General features: G+C 35.7%; 1 protein-coding gene across 1 annotated transcript in view; it reads left to right on the top strand.

The window, feature by feature from the left end:
- SEMA3E (semaphorin 3E) overlaps positions 1–18,238 on the top strand; it is a 237,114-nt gene that overhangs the window by 192,773 nt on the left and 26,103 nt on the right. The window contains exons 6-12 of the mRNA XM_028119036.1: positions 4,318–4,437; positions 5,548–5,690; positions 6,899–7,013; positions 7,421–7,490; positions 10,401–10,545; positions 12,909–13,131; positions 16,228–16,319. Coding sequence (XP_027974837.1) covers positions 4,318–4,437; positions 5,548–5,690; positions 6,899–7,013; positions 7,421–7,490; positions 10,401–10,545; positions 12,909–13,131; positions 16,228–16,319 — 908 coding nt within the window. The remainder of the gene's footprint in view (positions 1–4,317; positions 4,438–5,547; positions 5,691–6,898; positions 7,014–7,420; positions 7,491–10,400; positions 10,546–12,908; positions 13,132–16,227; positions 16,320–18,238) is intronic.

The following is an 18,238-nucleotide window of genomic DNA, read 5'->3' as shown; positions in this document are numbered from 1 at the left end:
CCAGGCAGAGAGAACATGAAAGCTTGACAGGCTCAAGAAATTACATATAGGTCTCTGTGATTTTACAAGTAATGAAGACCATGAGATACTGAATAGCAGATTTCAAGCTGGGGGCTTAGTATGACAGATTTCCAATGCAGAACTCTTCCCACTGCTCTTGTGTCTGTACAGAGAGCCTATGTTGAGCATGACAATAATAAGTTACACTCACCTGTCAAAACACCCTGCAGATGCTGTTTTTTTTATTATAACCACACTTGACCATCTAAAATTAACATAACATCAGGTACCATCAGAATTCAGTGCTATAACAAATGAAATGTAATATACGGCATAAAAATCAAGTTGGTTATTTATATTCAGAATATTGAAATAGATCAGATACCAGTTAAATCTATGGCTAAGCTAACACATTTATTAAATGTCTTTATAGACATACAAATCTGAAAAATTGGATAGTTCTTATCATTGAAACTCTAAAATGTGTTTTTTATTTATATGAAACCTTTTTCTTTTTAATCCATGAAAATATGATTTATCCAGATTTTCTTGTACTTCGTAAAATACCAAGGTATTGAATCACAAATATACCCTAATTATATCAAACGGTTATAATTTTAAAGTATTCAATTGAAATATCATACATATGTACTTTATGTATTTGCTGTAAGTAGTATCAATTATGATGCTGAATATGTTAGCTCAGTTAATTACTATTATGTAATATTCGTGCCTAAAGACTTATTCTACTTTATGATTTTTCATTGAAGTTTTTTTTCCGTAGGAAAACGTTTTACCAAGCATAACCATTATCTACTACTATGAATTTATTTTATTCTTTACACTGATAATAAGCAATGAAAGAAGAATCTTTCCCTTCTGAGGAAAATCTAACATTTCCAACAGAAACACATTTGGTTCAGTTTACACAGCATTGAGTTTTTAGCACCTGTGTGCTTTCTTTGAAGTTTAAGTCAAACAGTTCATATTGTGTTATTTGAATTGTTCACAGACTATTTTCTTTTATCTGAATACAGAAAGGGAAATTGGGTAAAATTGGTAATATATCATCTTTTCCTTTGTGCAGATAACTCCTCTTGGATGTGTTATTATTCGGTATCATAGGGCTGCCATCTAGTGTCTCCACAGGGTACTTGTTTGTTAAGTTTGTGAAATTGATTAAAAGAGGAACTTTGATACAGTGTTTTCAGATTAGGATAAGTGCAGTAAAATTGTTGTGAACTAATGTGAAGATTATTTTCCCATAATAGTTCTGTTTTCAAATATGGAAGTTCTAGAACTCTTTTAAGACATTAAGTCAAACCAAATATTAAAAACTTAAGAAACAGAAAACTGTCATGATTTTTAAGAAATCTATTTTTTGGTACCCATTTGTGCATTAAGCATTCGGCCAAGTCCATGTTAGAAAAATAGAATAATTTTCCAAATTGGCCTTTATATTTTATATGGGGAATATAATCAAGTTTAATAATTAACAACAAAAACATTTCAGAAAAATCCTCGCTCTGGTGGTCCAATAGTCAATGAACACTTTTATGGGTCATCTCATTCTTTCATGCCATAAAGTTGATGTTCCCCAAGGCCTTTTTAATGAATTTAACATGATTCTCTTTTGTCCATGTACAACTAGTGCAGAATGCCTCCCACAAACGGTTCATATCCCTAACCACTGAATGCATTTTATCTCAAAATCGCCTTCTCCACATAGAGATATAACTTTCTGAGGAATATAACAGTAACTGACTTTGATATAAATTATGTTGCTTTTTTTCCCTTCTGTTACCAAACAACATGCTTAAATACGAGTTCTGATACAACTTTTCTCTATCAAATTATATTTTAGGTCCAGAGGTAAAACATCTTTTTTATTTTCTGTTACTTTCCTTATCACACCTCTCACTTAGTGTACATTTGAGTTACAGGATGAACTCAACAAATAACAGCTCTGTTTTTTTTAACTTGTTATCTGGAAAATTTTCAAATCCAAAGAAAAATTGAAAGAGGAGTAAAATTTACACCTTTATACCATTTACCTGGATTCATCAATTGTTAATACTCTGCCATATTTACCCCTTCTCTCCTGTTTTTCTTATATTACATACACGTATAGTTTAAAAGCGAATTCCTTGGTGGGAAACCTAGATTTTATTTACCTATTTCCTGTATATATTTTTTAAGTATCCTTAGTGGATTTTGTGAACCAAAAAAGCTGTTTACCTTTACTTGCTTTGTATAAATGAAAATTAGTTTATTATTATAACATTTTTAAAAGCTTGCTTTTCCTAAGCCTTTAAATTCAGTTTATATCTCATTTTTCTATTTTTAAATCTGCTATAACAAAAGCAATTATCTTTACTTTTTAAAAAGTAAATCGGTTAACTCAAGTTGAAAATAAACTTCTTTTATATAAAGTGTCCTATTGACCGCACATTTGATTACTTTCTCAAATTTTAAGCCATACAAACATACTCAGTCTATTCAAGTTTTTCTCAAAGTTTTAAAGGCCTTAGCTTAGAAAAAACCCTTTATAAATATTGAAATAATTTTAAAAATCTAATAAAATTTATAAACCTGAGGGGCACCTGGGTGGCTCAGTCGGTTGAACATCTGACTCTTCATTTCGGCTCAGGTCATGATCTCGGGGTCATAGGATCAAGTCCTGCCTGGGGCTCCGCGCTCAGCGGGGCGTCTGCTGGAGATTGTCTCCCGCTCCCTCTGCCGCCATCCTTCTCCCCACTCGCTCTCTGTGACTCTAAAATAAATAAACAAATAAATCACTAAAAAACTAAAATTTATAAACTTGAAATCAAGTTCTCCTAAATTCTGTTTATATACTCGGTCAAATTTTTAAACCTGTACCTTCAATAATTCTAATTCTAAAATTAATTCGGTTAAATGTACTAAATTGGAGATACAATTAATTTGAATTCTCTTAAACTTTAAAGCACTTGAAATACCATTTGGACACATTCCGTATTTAACAGGAAAACATTAATACATTGAGCTCAGTATGGTCATCAGCTCTATATTTTTTAAACCTGACCAGAGTTATATGATATTCATTATGAGAATTTGACCACCCTAAATTGAGGCTGGTGCTTCTAGTGATCTGCTACTATCATTTGCTTCTTTTAGAGATTTTTGCCAGGGACAGGACACCCAAACTGCATATGCCTAGGACAGTCCCTCTGGCCCCACTCATGGGCACACTGATTATCTTTTGTTGTCCCTTTGACAAAAGAGAACTCCAAGTTCCTATGCTTGAGAGGTGTCAGTCTTTCTGCAGGTCCCTTTACCTTTATTTTATTTTTCTATTTGTTTTTTTTTTTCCTCTTCCCATAAGCTGTTTTAATGTTTTTCTGGCTGTTTCCAAGGACACATTGTCATTTCTTGAAACCCTGCGTACATTTGTGATTCCTTGATCTGACTTTAAGTCTGGGACCTCCACCGCATGTTATAAGTGACTTCGTTCGTTCTGTTAACTGATTAAATTATAAATTATATCATTCCCATCTATGCCACATACAAATTATATGACAACTAATTGGATTATTTACAACTTTGTCAGACTTTGTGGTTCCTATACTAAAATCATGTTAATGGAAGCAATCTCTTGTTCCAAGAAGGATTTCAGTTAGCTGTCTTGCATATAATACCAGTAATAATAATATAAAAATTAATAATAATACCCTGATGATATAAAGGTTAAAAGAAGTTTGGTAAAATAAAATGAACCAAATTACTTGTCAAATATTTATATAGGTCTGGGGCGCCTAGGTGGCGCAGTCAGATAAGAGTTAGACTCTTGATTTTAGATCAGGTCATGATCTTGGAGTCATTAGATCAAGCCCTTCGCGGGCTCTGCACTCAGCGCGGAGCCTGCTTGAGCTTCTTTCCCTCTGCCCCTCCCCTCCACTTGCGCATGTTCTCTTTCTCTCTCTCAAATAAATAAATACATCTTTTAAAAAAATGTATCCATATAGGTCTTAGTATATGCCAGCTATTGTTTGAAGTGTTTTACTCTTTAAAGTACTTTTGAGTGCTATTCCTATTTAGAAATGGGGAAACTGAGGCACAGAGAGGTTAAGCAACCAGCCCAAGTTCACACAGCTAGTAAGTGGCAGTCGATATTCCAACCCTAGCAATCTGACAGTACCCATGCTCTTACAATAGTATTCATTTCATGAGGTCATATACGCAGTAAACCTGGATATGTTTGATGTCATTGTGGCATATAGATTGTTGTCAGATCCAGAAACAAATACTGACTTCTTTTGAACTGATGTTTCCACGTAGGTAATGAATTGTTTGCTGGACTTTATAGTGATTACTGGGGCAGAGACGCTGCGATCTTCCGGACAATGGGGCGACTGGCCCATATTCGCACCGAGCATGACGACGAGCGCCTGTTGAAAGGTAGGGTTCGAGAGAAAAGAGCATGTAAATCAGAATCGAAAACAAGTCTAGAACTCAGGGGAAATTTGCCATTTTGATAATAACAATACAAATGTCTTTTACAGTTTTTACAAATTTCAGAATTTTAGTAATATTCCTAAATTAAAATATTATCTATAATATGCATATATCATTTTAGATCAAAATGGACTGGCTGTATTATAAAACCAAATTACCCACATAGCAATACTTAGAAATCAGGATTTAAGTGAAGAAAACAAACCAAATATATGAAAAGCAAAACAAAACAAAACAAAAAACTCCTTTTATCCAATAAGTTGTTTTGTTTTCTCTTGTCGGTTGGTATATTTTGGATGAATTGATTGTTTTGCTTATTTTAATGGGATCACATTGTATTTAGAGACAAATAAAATTCTAGGAAAATCACTAGCCATTTGTTGATAGAAATAATGTTTATGTTTTGGCACACTGGTCTATTCAGGGATGAAAATATCATTTAATAATGAATTTTTTTATTATTTTTAGCCTTTTTATTAAGCTTTAGAGTACGTAATCATTATTGGCAGCATATTATCATTAAAATATTTGACATAGTATATTAGTCAAGGGTTGTTCACGCCGATCCCTTAGACTACAAACATAAAGACTTAAAATAAATTTTCTACCTTAAAAATTAAAATGGTCTTCCATGAGCTGCACTGGTAGATAATCTATGAATTCAAAAAAATGATAAACTTCTCTACTCAAATATTTTACATATATTCATGTTGACTTTTTATATATATGGGAGGAAATTAATGGAGATGATCACCATCGTGCCCCTAATCTGTTCTTTGAATGCATTTTAAGGTATGTTGTTTGAAATTGGTTTTTCCTTTCTTGACTCTTATTTTCCAATTAAAATGTCCTCTCCTAGTTCTAGACAAAACTGTTGGTTTGCAAAGAGAATGGAGATGTCTACATGATTTCACTGTTTATACAAAATGTCAAGGAAAAGACTTTATTGAAACAAGCATTCATGTGATAGGTAATTTATTGAATAACCTAGCATTTTGTGGTGATAACTATTTTACTTTTCTTCTACTTTTTTTTTTTTTTTTATATCTGTAGAGCCAAAATTTGTAGGTTCGTACATGATTCCTGACAATGAAGACCGAGATGACAACAAAGTGTATTTCTTTTTTACCGAGAAGGCCCTGGAGGCCGAGAACAGCGCGCAGGCCATTTACGCCCGAGTGGGGCGACTCTGTGTGGTGAGGTCTTTCTCTCTTGTTCGGCGTGCTTACCTCATGATTTACCGCCACGCCTTGGTGATTGTATAGTAGGCTTTCTACTTTAAGATATTTTCTAGTTTAAAAAAAAAAAAATTTCTAGGATTTTGTAGGCTGCCTAAAACCAGTATTCACTATCTAATCGTGAGACTGCACGTCTCCTGAAAGTTTTATCCTAACAGAACTGTGCCTTTTGTGTAATCGTCTCATTTTCAAAGCCATACTAAGAAGAGCGAGTCTGTAGGTAGGCTGTATTTCTTCCCACACAGAAGTTTGAGCTCCCTTTTTAAAAATTAATTTAACCAAAATCTTTCTAGTTTCTTTAGTCCACATTCTAAGTAATTTATATTATGTTTCAACAATTCAGTTGGTTGATTCTGTAGAAAAAACATCTGTGGTTGGTTGGGTATTCAGATAGGCTGTTTGTGAATATTCAAAACCAACTGAAGTAGCAATGTATATTGAGAGAATTGCAAAGGTAAAGTTTGATATTTAAGAATAAATTTAAGAGGGGCGCCTGGGTGGCTCAGTCGTTAAGCGTCTGTCTTCAGCTCAGGTCATGATTCCAGGGTCCTGGGATCGAGCCCCGCCATCGGGCTCTCTGCTCAGCGGGAAGCCTGCTTCTCCCTCTCCCACTCCCCCTGCTTGTGTTCCCTCTCTCACTGTCTCTCTCTGTGTCAAATAAATAAATAAAATCTTAAAAAGAATAAATTTAAGAGGAAATTGATATATACACATATATGTGCATGTATGTACATTTGTGTGTATATGTGTGCAAATATATGTGTATGTGCTGTGTATGTGTGTATTTCAACTTTTTTTTTCTTTTAGAAAAAGAAGAGTGGATGTTTTCTGTATTTCCAAGATAAGCAGATTATCATTAATACTAAGTTTATTGTATTATAAAAACCACTGCTTTATATAGGATAGGCCACTCTATTAACATTCTTCAATACCTGGAAAGTATATTTAATGGCCCAGAGTGAAAGTATACTAACGAGGCACACTGTGCAAACCTCGAAGAGTTTTTATGGGGAATTGCGTCTTTGGTATTATTTGAGGATTAGGCTACATTTTCCAGATTAAATAAAAAGAATTACAACTGTTCTCATCTGCATGTTTAATAATACACAATTTGTTGTTGTTAGAAGCTCTTTAGGTACTCACTCACCTGCTTTTGTTCATCACAGAATGATGTGGGAGGCCAGAGGATACTGGTGCATAAGTGGAGCACTTTCCTAAAAGCCAGACTGGTCTGCTCAGTACCAGGCATGAATGGAATTGACACCTATTTTGATGAATTAGGTAAATCTTCTTGAGAGAATTGAATTTTACTCTGTGCTGTGTAGTCCTCTCTCCACTCCTCACTCTCTCTAGCACGTATGGAAACTTGCTTCCTGCAATGAGCAATTTTCCGGTCTTTTCATTGTGGCCCGGTCGGCATGGTGGGGTCAGGGGAGTTTCAGGAACAGGAGAACCCTCTCGATAGCTGACGGTCAGCCCTCCGTTCCTTCCTTGAGGCCCAGCTCGGGGTCATCCTGAACAGCCAAGTGTTTCGCTCTGTTGTGATTTGGTCTTGGGCGTATGACTGTGTACGGAAAGAAATTGATGTCTTACATCTGTAATGGGTTCTAAGCTATTTTATGTCAATATATTTTCTTTACATGCAAAGAGGACTAAAAATATTCACGTAATGGTCTTTAATTTTCCAGAGGATATTTTCTTGCTGCACACCAGAGATCATAAGAACCCAGTGATATTTGGACTCTTTAACACTACTAGGTGAGAAATTTATATGGTCTATAAAAACAGGATGAAGCAAAGTATGCCTTACTCCTTTACTGTGTATGGAAGTTGGAAATACTGTTGACCCATTGTCCTTGTCTATTATTTTTTGTCACCAATTTCTCTTTGTTCTCTTATGTTTGCAATTGTTCTTTTATCTTTAAAGCCGTGATCTCACTTCAGATCTTTATCTGTTACTGTTTGAAACGCCCCACCATCCTCCTGTGCTCCGGGTCCTAATCTCCCTCCTCTCTGACTTCCTTCCTCGTCCTTCTCTCAGAATGATTTTCTTCTCGTAGTTTATATTAGTTCCATGCTCTAGAGGCTAGCATAATTCTTTTGATTGTCATTTAGTTTTCCAAATCAGGTTTTCAAGGTTCTCTATCCACGGTTAGCCCCTCAGCTTTGGAAGTTTTTCCTCCAGGATTAGACCTTGACAGAATCTGTGTCCGACTCATTAGGGTTCCATCACTACGATTTTATTTACCCGCCTGTCTTGCTTCACGTGGCTTTATCTTCCAACACTGACTTGTATCAGTTCTCCAGTACTTGTCAGTTGCCATCTATAAGAAATATTCTTTGATATCTTAATCACAGAGCACTTTGCTCACTCCTTTATTCAGGTTGTCACTGCTCCCGTGTAGATTCATAGCAAACATATATTTATGATTTGCCTTCCGTGTTTTAAACTTAATTAAGCTGTTCAAGTTTAGGGCATATAATCTGTTTTTTCTCTTTAACGTGTTTGTATTTTGTCCATCGAAGAGTGTTAGAAAAATATGAAATGTTATTTCATGTGTGTCAATACCTGAATGAAAAAATATCATTAGAATCAGTTTTGGTTGAAATTTTGCACATATAATTTCCTGAGTTTGTCTTTCCAAATAGGAGAGGGTGGAGGTGAGATGACTGGAATGAGGAATAAAGAATATACCTTGGGCTGCCTGCGTGGCTCAGTTGGTTAAGCGTCTGACTCTTGATTTTGGCTCAGGTCGTGATCTTACGGTCTTGAGATGGAGCCCCGTGTTGGGCTCTGCTCTCAGCGCAGAGTCGGCTTGAGATTCTCCTCCTCCCCCTCTCCTTCCCCTGCTCCCCCATCTCTCTCTCTCTCTCAAATAAATAAATCTTAAAAAAGAAAAAAGAATATACCTCAGTTCTTGTGACAGGAATAGAATGACTGAATTCCCTTCCTCTTTTGCATTGCACTGGCCTTAAACTGTGTTATAATCACACTTACCTTGTTTGCTCAGGGTCTCTCCACAAAGCTTTTGTTTGTTTTTTCAGCAGGTGATTTCGTACACTCACTTTGAAAACAATAATAAAGTTCTTCCGATAAATATTGTGCTATTGTAAGGAGACCTTTTCTTCAACAGAGAAACATGGAAACAATTTTGCTATCAGTTCTTCCTTGATGCAAAGTAAAGTAGTGCATGTAGATTGGTAGTTGTCACAGTCATCAGAAAATCCCTTTTTTTTTAAACTTCATCTTTATTCTTACGCCAGTGAAGAATTTATACATTGCATTCTAATTCCATGGCTTTATATAATAAATAAAAGCTATGGGATAACCAGAACAGGTTTTCTGTGGGTTCGTATGGTCAGTTTATGAGCTACTTTCCTAAGCGATAGCATAATGGATCTGTCTAGATTTCAAAGACAATACGTTATTTTCTTCCATTATTTCGGTTGTGACTGTTACTTTATACATAAATCTGAGGAAAAGGTTTCCCAGCTGTTACCTGACGTAAAGGTTGGTATATGTAGCACGGTGATCAAAGGTTTATTGCCACTTTAGTTGGGAGACTTTCTCTGGTTTTCTCACTATTGCAGGCATTTCCAATTGCTTCAAGGTGTGTTATAAAATGTGTGAATTGATGTCCTAAGACAGTAATATAACTGCTGTTCTACAGGTGTCTCTGAGTGTAGGGAACTTCTACGTTTAGAAAGAACTGGGCATTGTGCAGAGCACTTGCCTAAACATTAATTATTTTGATTCTCACAGGAGGATGGGGACATGTTAGAATTCATTCAGAGCCTGCCAAATTAAGGAAGACGGCCAGATCTGTATAACAAATCACTTAAAAATGTCCTTTTGCAGAATCTCATCGCAAAAGCCCCTGGTAAAACTTGCTATAGTCAGTCATCGGCAGGCTTTATCTTTTGCACATAGAACTTTCTATTAAAAAAAAAAAAATGATTTCAATTGCTGCTAGTTCTTGAGGTAAAGAATCCAAGTTTTATATAATTTAAGTCATTTTCCTCCAAATTAATGTAGTTCAGTCCAGTAATCTTTCCAATATGGTACAGTTTCAGTGGCCTGGAGGTCACTGGAGGAGGGGATGTACAACAAGCTTATTGATGCCTCTGTGACCCCAAGGTAAAGAGTGGAACAAAGCCCCAAAGTTTCATAGGACTTTAACTTGTTATTTGATCATAGACACTGAGAAATCAAATAAAATTTGAACAGAATTACCAGTATTAACAGCATAGTGATTAGGCAAACACTGTCTACTCTGAATATGAAACAACAGACAAGGAGATAAAGCTTAAAATGAATAATTCAGCTTGGGAACGAATCTTTTTAAATATTCGGTCCATATTTTCCTTCACGAAAATGTAAAAACACAATCTAAGATTTAGCAATAATAAAGTGAGGTGACAGATGTCACTGTTTTTAGTCTAACAATGTCATTTTCAGTTTATTGTAATAAGAAGGTAAAGAAATGGTAAGTTTTAGAGTTCCAGTACTTGAAATATTACAGTAGTTATTATTTCTAGAATATCCTCTATTTAAGAGATTGCAACTTTTTTATCCAAAAGACTTCATCATTATCTCTGTAGTCTGAAGGGTGTGACTAGCTAACTCCTAGTCAGCTCCAGAATAGTAATTATCTTTTTTTTTTCCAGTAATATATTTAGAGGGCATGCAATATGTGTCTATCATATGTCTAGCATCCGGGCAGCCTTTAATGGACCATATGCACATAAGGAAGGACCTGAATACCACTGGTCACTCTATGAAGGAAGAGTCCCTTATCCAAGGCCTGGTTCCGTAAGTGTGGGCATTTAACACAGTATCCTTATTTTTTAAAGGCTCTCTTAGTAATATTTTGTTCAGTGTTTCAGATGCTCTACAAAACTTCCATTAAACAGTGAAGAAATTCTACACCCAAAAATGTGCTTGATTACTTGCACAGTAAAGAAATATCACTTCTTATATCTGGTTGTATGCTTTTTATTTAATCAAAAAAATCTATGATGGGTGCATTTTAGCAGCATTATAAAGTCCGTATTATCATTGATATTTTGGCTAAGGAGCCCCAACTGAAATTGTATTTTTAAGATACACTGGTGAACACAGCAACATCCACTAAAAAGAGCATCACATTCCTCTGTTTCTTCAGAAGAATTAAGGCCACGTGCAATTTCCGAGGGGGAGAAAGTTACCAAATAATTACATTGTAATATTTAAGTCAGCCTCTAAGTTCCCTAGGCCAAACTTTCTCCTTACTTTTCACTTTAGCTTGACTGGAAGAAGCCTTTTCTCTTCCTCACCACAATACTTAGCATCTCATTCAATATCCTTGCTGGCTCCTGGGACGAGAAATGCCAATACAAAAGTGCAGCTAGAGTTCCAGAAGTTTTGCTGCTGACCTCTGCCCTCGTGCTGCCGAGAGGGAGCCCTCGTGCTCCAGCTCACCATGCACACTTTTGTGCTTTTACTTACACGTGTATCTAAAAACGATGTTCTGGGCACAACTGGGTTGGCAAAATGTAGGCTCGTAGGTGCTCATGGACCATGGAGAACTGACATTTAACTTGCCGTACAAGTCAAAGTCTACACTTTTTTGAGCAGCTGGTGAAAACCCATCACTGTGCTGATTCCTCAAGTACTTGCAAGTCAAGTAGAAACCATTTTTGCAGAGCCAAAATCCAAAGTGGAAACAAACTTTCCCTCCATTAACAAGTGTAAAGCTTTACCATTTCAATCATTCTCACTAGCTTAAAATTACTACTTCCAGTAAGACATAAAGTATACTTTATTTCACTCTATTGATTGAAATTACAATTTAAATGGAGAAAACCCACTCCTGTGGCTTTGCTGGAAATGCTTCTTGAAACCACATGGTATTAAAGGAGATTTGGAGGAAGTGACTGGTTACTGAACTGCTTCCAGGCTGGTCCAGAATGTTTCCAATTATGTATCATGTAAGTACACTCCAGTGAAAAATTCAGGCCAAATTAAGAAATATGACCTGAATTTTAAAACAAACCATTAAAAATGCCCTCTTTGCAGAATCTGATTACTACACTACTGTATTTATACCTGAAAGTGGAAAATTCCTTATCAACATAATCATTGCAATTGCTGCTGATTCTGGAGGGAAAAATACAAAATGAAGGAGTGCTTAATAACAAGCATGAATCAGTGCAGTTAAAGGTATTTCAAGAAGTAACTGAGGTGCTGTTGAACATTTATTTTTTGAGTCAGTGATTTAAGAATTCAGGCATGTTATAGCAAGTATTTCTCGTTTTCTCAACTTTTTGTGTTGAATCCATACAGAAATAATATAAATTCATACAGATTACAGAACAGAGAGGTTTTTTTTTCCCTTTAATTAACACTGACTGAATTTGAATAGGTTTCTTTGTTACAGCACTAAAATTCTATCGTCTGTGAGTCCATTGGAACCATCACATTATCTTAGTCTCAGTAATGGGAAAACTGTTTTGTGCAGTTGTGATCCTTAATCCAGGGCAGGGGACTTAACACAACAAAGAAGCTTTTTGTTTTACTATGAAAATACTTTGTTTAGGTGGCGCCTGGGTGGCTCAGTCGTTAAGCGTCTGCTTTCGGCTCAGGTCATGGTCCCAGGGTCCTGGGATCGAGCCCCGCATCAGGCTCCCTGCTCCGCGGGAAGCCTGCTTCTCCCTCTTCCACTCCCCCTGCTTGTGTTCCCTCTCTCACTGTGTCTCTCTCTGTCAAATAAATAAAATCTTTAAAAAAAAAAAAGAAAAGAAAATACTTTGTTTACAATTCAGAAGTTATTTTACAATGTGAAAAAATATCAGAAAACGGGGGGAAATAATAATATTTATGATGATACACATTTTTACCATCTTCGAGTTGTACCAGTATTATTTAGTACTTCATTTTTCCAAGATTTCACTACTTTCTGTGTTTATCTAGAGCTGAATATTTGGAATGATTCAGGCTTTCTTTGCAATCTTTACTGCAGATTTTATTTCTCTAATGAAGATTTTATTTCTCTAATGAGTATGTGGTTGCTAAATATTTCTAACTGCAGTTGGTTAATTGAACACATTCAGTTTTCTGATTGTTTTTGTAATTGATTATAAATGTGCTCTTTAGGTTTAAGGCAAAAAAAAAAAAATTACCTATTTGTATTTCAGTGTGCCAGCAAAGTGAACGGCGGGAGATACGGAACCACCAAAGACTATCCCGATGATGCCATCCGATTTGCAAGAAGCCATCCACTTATGTACCAGCCCGTAAAACCTGCCCATAAAAAACCAATCCTGGTAAAAACAGATGGAAGATATAACCTGAAACAAATAGCAGTAGATCGAGTGGAAGCTGAGGATGGCCAATACGATGTCTTGTTCATTGGGACAGGTAAAGAGATTAGAAAGTGCTGAGACATGTATGTTGAATCTTAAAATCAGTAACATTATTAGTATTTTAAAAACCTATCCACAGATCTCCTGTTAATCCGTTAGCCCGTTTGCACACTGCTTATTCCCTGAAATGGAAGAGAGGATTTGGGGCAGTTACAATGCATAATTCCTGATACACAGTCAGTACTTAGTATCTTTGAACAAGTGACTAAGTGAAGGATTGAGTAATTGATGTTAATAAACAACACTGGCGGGCGCCTGGGTGGCTCAGTTGGTTCAGCGACTGCCTTCGGCTCAGGTCATGATCCTGGAGTCCCCGGATCGAGTCCCGCATCGGGCTCCCTGCTCGGCGGGGAGTCTGCTTCTCCCTCGGACCCTACCCCCTCTCATGCTCTCCATCTATCTCATTCTCTCTCTCAAATAAATAAATAAAATCTTAAAAAAAAAATAAACAACACTGGTTCCAAGCAGAACTTCTCATAGAAGAAGGAGGCCACCATAGCAAGGATGCCTGTTCAGTAAGATCTCAAGGCTTCTTAAGCCACTTGGGACAGTAGCTTCACCTAAATCTGTAATCACACAACAAGGCTTATCAGGCCCCATCAGAACCAACCATTTGTATCAAACAGGCCAAGTGTTACCCAAAATGGAGGTAAACCTTTAGAGCCAAGCTGTAATATTCTGCATTAATGAAACAAAATAATAAATATGCTAAAAAGTGAAATTTTCAAATAAATCTACAACTTCAATTAATTCCATACATTAGATCTAGCTTGGGGAAGAGAACCTGGAATCTTTTAGCATCTGGGTAATAATATGACAAATTCTGTCAAGTACTTTAAAATTCTACAGACATTTAAAAAGCCTTTTAAGTGCTCATTTCTTTCTTTTCTTCATATTCATGATAGTCATTGCTACAGCAGTTGCTATTTAGAAGAGTAATCATCCTACATTCTACAGAGACATTGCATATACCCAGATTAGGAACCAGGATATAATATTAATACTGGTGCTTGGGCTTCTCCATTCATACTTTTCAAAAAATCAAAGAAGTAAGGAAACATTCATCTGATTTGCAGAACTTGCTCTCTGGTGTAGGCAATATTTTACCCTTATTTTAGGAGGTTCATGTTAATAATATGCTCTGCACTCTGGATTCAGGATTAACAAAGCATCACATTTCTTTAACAAACTTAAAATTACTTGGCCATGCATGAATTTACTCATAATGATATCTACTAGAGCTTTTTTTTTTTTTAAGTTCCATGAACAAGAATAATATTTGATAGAATTAAGCATGGGAAAAGGCATGTTATTTTTATTTTTATTTATTTTTATTTATTTTTTTTTTATTATAAGATTTTATTTATTTATTTGACAGAGAGAGACACAGCAAGAGAGAGAACACAAGCAGGGGGAGTAGGAGAGGGAGAAGCAGGCTTCCCGTGGGGCAGGGAGCCCGATGCAGGGCTCGATCCCAGGACCCTGGGATCATGACCTGAGCCGAAGGCAGACGCTTAATGACTGAGCCACCCAGGTGCCCCAAGGCATGTTATTTTTAAATGTCCTGGAAAGCAGCAGTCATATACAGTATATCAGTCCAAGACTGTTTTTGGAAATACTTTCTCATTAGATTGACCAAAGCTGTTTGAGAGAATTCCAGAAATATCAGATATATACTTATGCTATCATGTAAACGATGTTTATCTCAGAGATATCATGATATTGAGCCACAGCTTAATAGCGCAAAAGACCATATTTGGTGAAAGTGTGATGAGTACATTGGAAAATCCCACAAATGATAGTTATTTTTCCACATGTGCTTTAATACTGTGTGTGTATAAAATACTGTACATAGGTAGAGAAAGTCCTCATTGCAAATCACTATTTGCAAATTAATAATTTGAATTTCATCTTTGCTTTTTGCTTGATATAATAATAACTGAATGTTTATTATGTGTTCTCGGCTTAAAAATTATAGTTTGTATTCCTTTTCATGTACTATCCAGGTAATTGTTACTAGTTTTATTTTAAACAAATTTTATTAACCCAACCACAAAATTTGAGAATTTTTAAACAAATTACTTAAATACCATATAATTCTTAGGTCAATACCTCCAAAGTGCTTATTTTTTTCTGAGCTGTTTTTAGCACTACATCAAATTATTCTTACAGGCAAGTAAGTATCTTATTAAATTTTTTATTGAAAAGACCAAGCTCAGGGCGCCTGGGTGGCTCAGTTGGTTAAGCGACTGCCTTCGGCTCAGGTCATGATCCTGGAGTCCCGGGATCGAGTCCCGCATCGGGCTCCCTGCTCAGCGGGGAGTCTGCTTCTCCCTCTGACCCTCTTCCCTCTCATGCTCTCTATCTCTCATTCTCTCTCAAATAAATAAATAAAATCTTTAAAAAAAAAAAAAAAGACCAAGCTCAGAATATCAGGTATAATAAAAATTAGATGGAATTTTAAATTATGAATTTAAATTTATAAAATTATTGATAACTATGGCAGCTAAATGATTAATGCAAGAGTACTTATACTGTTCTCTCAATAGTATATACTTGAAACTTTTCTTATTAAAAGTGTGTGTACATATGTAGCATATCAAATATCATTGTATACATATTAATACATTTTGATTTCTCAGTCTTTTTTAAGATTTTATTTATTTGACAGAGAGACACAGCGAGAGAGGGAACACTAGCGGGGAAAGGGAGAGGGAGAAGCAGGCTTCCCGCTGAGCAGGGAGCCCGATGTGGGACTCAATCCCAGGACCCTGAGATCATGACCTGAGCCAAAGGCAGACGCTTAACGACTGAGCCACTCAGGCACCCCTGATTTCTCAATCTTTAATTGAATTTCTGAATCAAATTATTTGAAAAATAATTACATATTATTTGGTCTTATTTTTTAGCAAAGCATATAGTTATGTGAATATATAGGTAATCATATTGCTTCAGCTAGCAATAATTAAATGTTTCATGCATCTAAATCTCAAAGCGTATTCAAATTCGTAGTCCCTGCATGGTTTTTAATTGTTTTGAAAACCAGATTGTGACAAGCTTCTGGTTTATCTCTTCTTTTCCTTTCTTACAGATAATGGAATTGTACTGAAAGTAATCACGATTTATAACCAAGAAACAGAATCAATGGAAGAAGTAATTCTAGAAGAACTTCAGATATTCAAGGTATTTTTATAAGAAAAAAACATAGCCAACATTTATGTATTACAACTGCAAATGAGTTGTAAATAGGAAAGATGTTAGATCAGTTTTTTTTTCCAATAGGTATGTTGTGAATTCAGAGTGAATTTGAAGTGAGGAATGGTTTAAAATCTATGTGATTATTGCAGACTATTCAAATGAGAAGGCCAATATTTGCCCACCTAGCATGAAAAGAAGTTCAGTATATGAACTGTGACTTAAAGAAATAATGCATTTGTAAAATGAGACTTGGCAATAATGATTCTGGAATTCATATGTGGTATGTGTTATTTCTTTAAGTCACAGTTCATACAATTAAAAACCAAAAAAAAAGAAAAGCAAAAAATGATAATGCAAAGATTAGACATGACAGTCGTATGCACACACACACACACACATACACACACAGACTCAAGTGTCAATATTTGTGGCAGGTATGGTCTTTAAAATCACCGTGAACACCATTAGTGAATACTGGCCAGCGCTCCTAGGGGACATACGGGGTTAGGTTCCTGTGAGTCTCTAGTCACAACATTTTTATCAACTGATCAATATATAACTTTGTTCTTTTTGTGTTTTTAATTGAAAGATGCCTCATTTAGTATATATTGTTGATTAACATGGAGCCCATGGGTCACAGCACTGTAACGCATGCATGAACAGAGCTTATTTAACACATGTATTTTCCCATAATACACATCACAGCCTTTTGAAGCTTTGAAACACTAGACAGCACTTTAGTGCTTTGCTTAGAGGCTATTTTAAACATCAAAATTGCCAATAAAACACAAAAATGTGAAAAACATGGCATTAAATAGACCATGAAAAGGACACTTGTTTAGAATACGAGAGCTGAAACAGGAAGGCAGAGTGTCGCATTCATTGATCTCAGCTGGGGTTGTACTCATCGGGCAACCAAAATTTATTGCCTCTGTGTGCCTGCATGTGTCCATGAAGGACCACAGAACACTGTAAGTATTAATATTGGGAATACAAATAAATTTTAGCAAGTAAGCAAATGTGTAAAAAAAAAAGTCTGCAAATTATGAAGATTGACTGTATATGTTTGTAATGGATACATATGAAATTAGCTTTATTGATGAAAAACAGTTTGTTTCACCTTGGCTGTCCCGGAGATTAGATTCCCTATAGCCACACCCAGTGTTAAGCATGTTCCTACCTCAACCAGAGCAGCTATGTTTTATTTATCTTGCATTATTGGATTTCTATGTCAGATTTCATTTCACATCAGGGACCATAGCATCTGCCACAGGGTTTTGTTCATATCAACCCTAAGAAACATTGTCACCTGAATGAATAAATGAGGGCATGCATGCCTGCCTAAAGGGTTCTATAGTTTAAAATACAGAAAAAAATATTGACACAGGGGATCAAGTTTTCTCTTTCAAAAAATAATTCTTTGAAGGATAATCATCCACAGAGTGGATCCCACCTGCCTGATGTTTGTGTACTGGCAGAATCCATCTGAGTTTGTGGTACTCATTTGAGAGACTTTACTCTTAATCACCATCCCTAGAATAACACACAGGCTCTCAAAGCTGTGTTGTAGATCATCTTTCCTCTGTTGCAGTTCGAAGACAATGAAGTTATTCATCTTGCTCAAAGCATCCTGGGTTCATATTGATTGACCATGATAACACCAACAGAAAAAGTATTTTATTTAGTCTTGGATTAAAACAATTAAAGTCACATGGTTTGTTAACAATATCACCTATTCAGAGACATAACTGTTTCACTTCTAATGGTTCAAATACCTTATAAGAAAGAACACTGTGACTCTACTATTTATTTAAAGATACTTGAGTTTCCAAGGCTTGAGTAATCTTCAAATGCAAATACAAAAATTACACTTCAGGAACAAATGGTGAGCTATTTAGATTATC

The sequence above is a fragment of the Eumetopias jubatus genome, unplaced genomic scaffold, assembly GCF_037043125.1.
Source record: "Eumetopias jubatus isolate StellerSeaLion01/CBP00866 unplaced genomic scaffold, mEumJub1_p1.0 scaffold_14, whole genome shotgun sequence".
NCBI lineage: Eukaryota > Metazoa > Chordata > Mammalia > Carnivora > Otariidae > Eumetopias > Eumetopias jubatus.
Note: the sequence above shows the minus strand (reverse complement) of the source record. Positions and strands in the feature narration are given on the sequence as shown.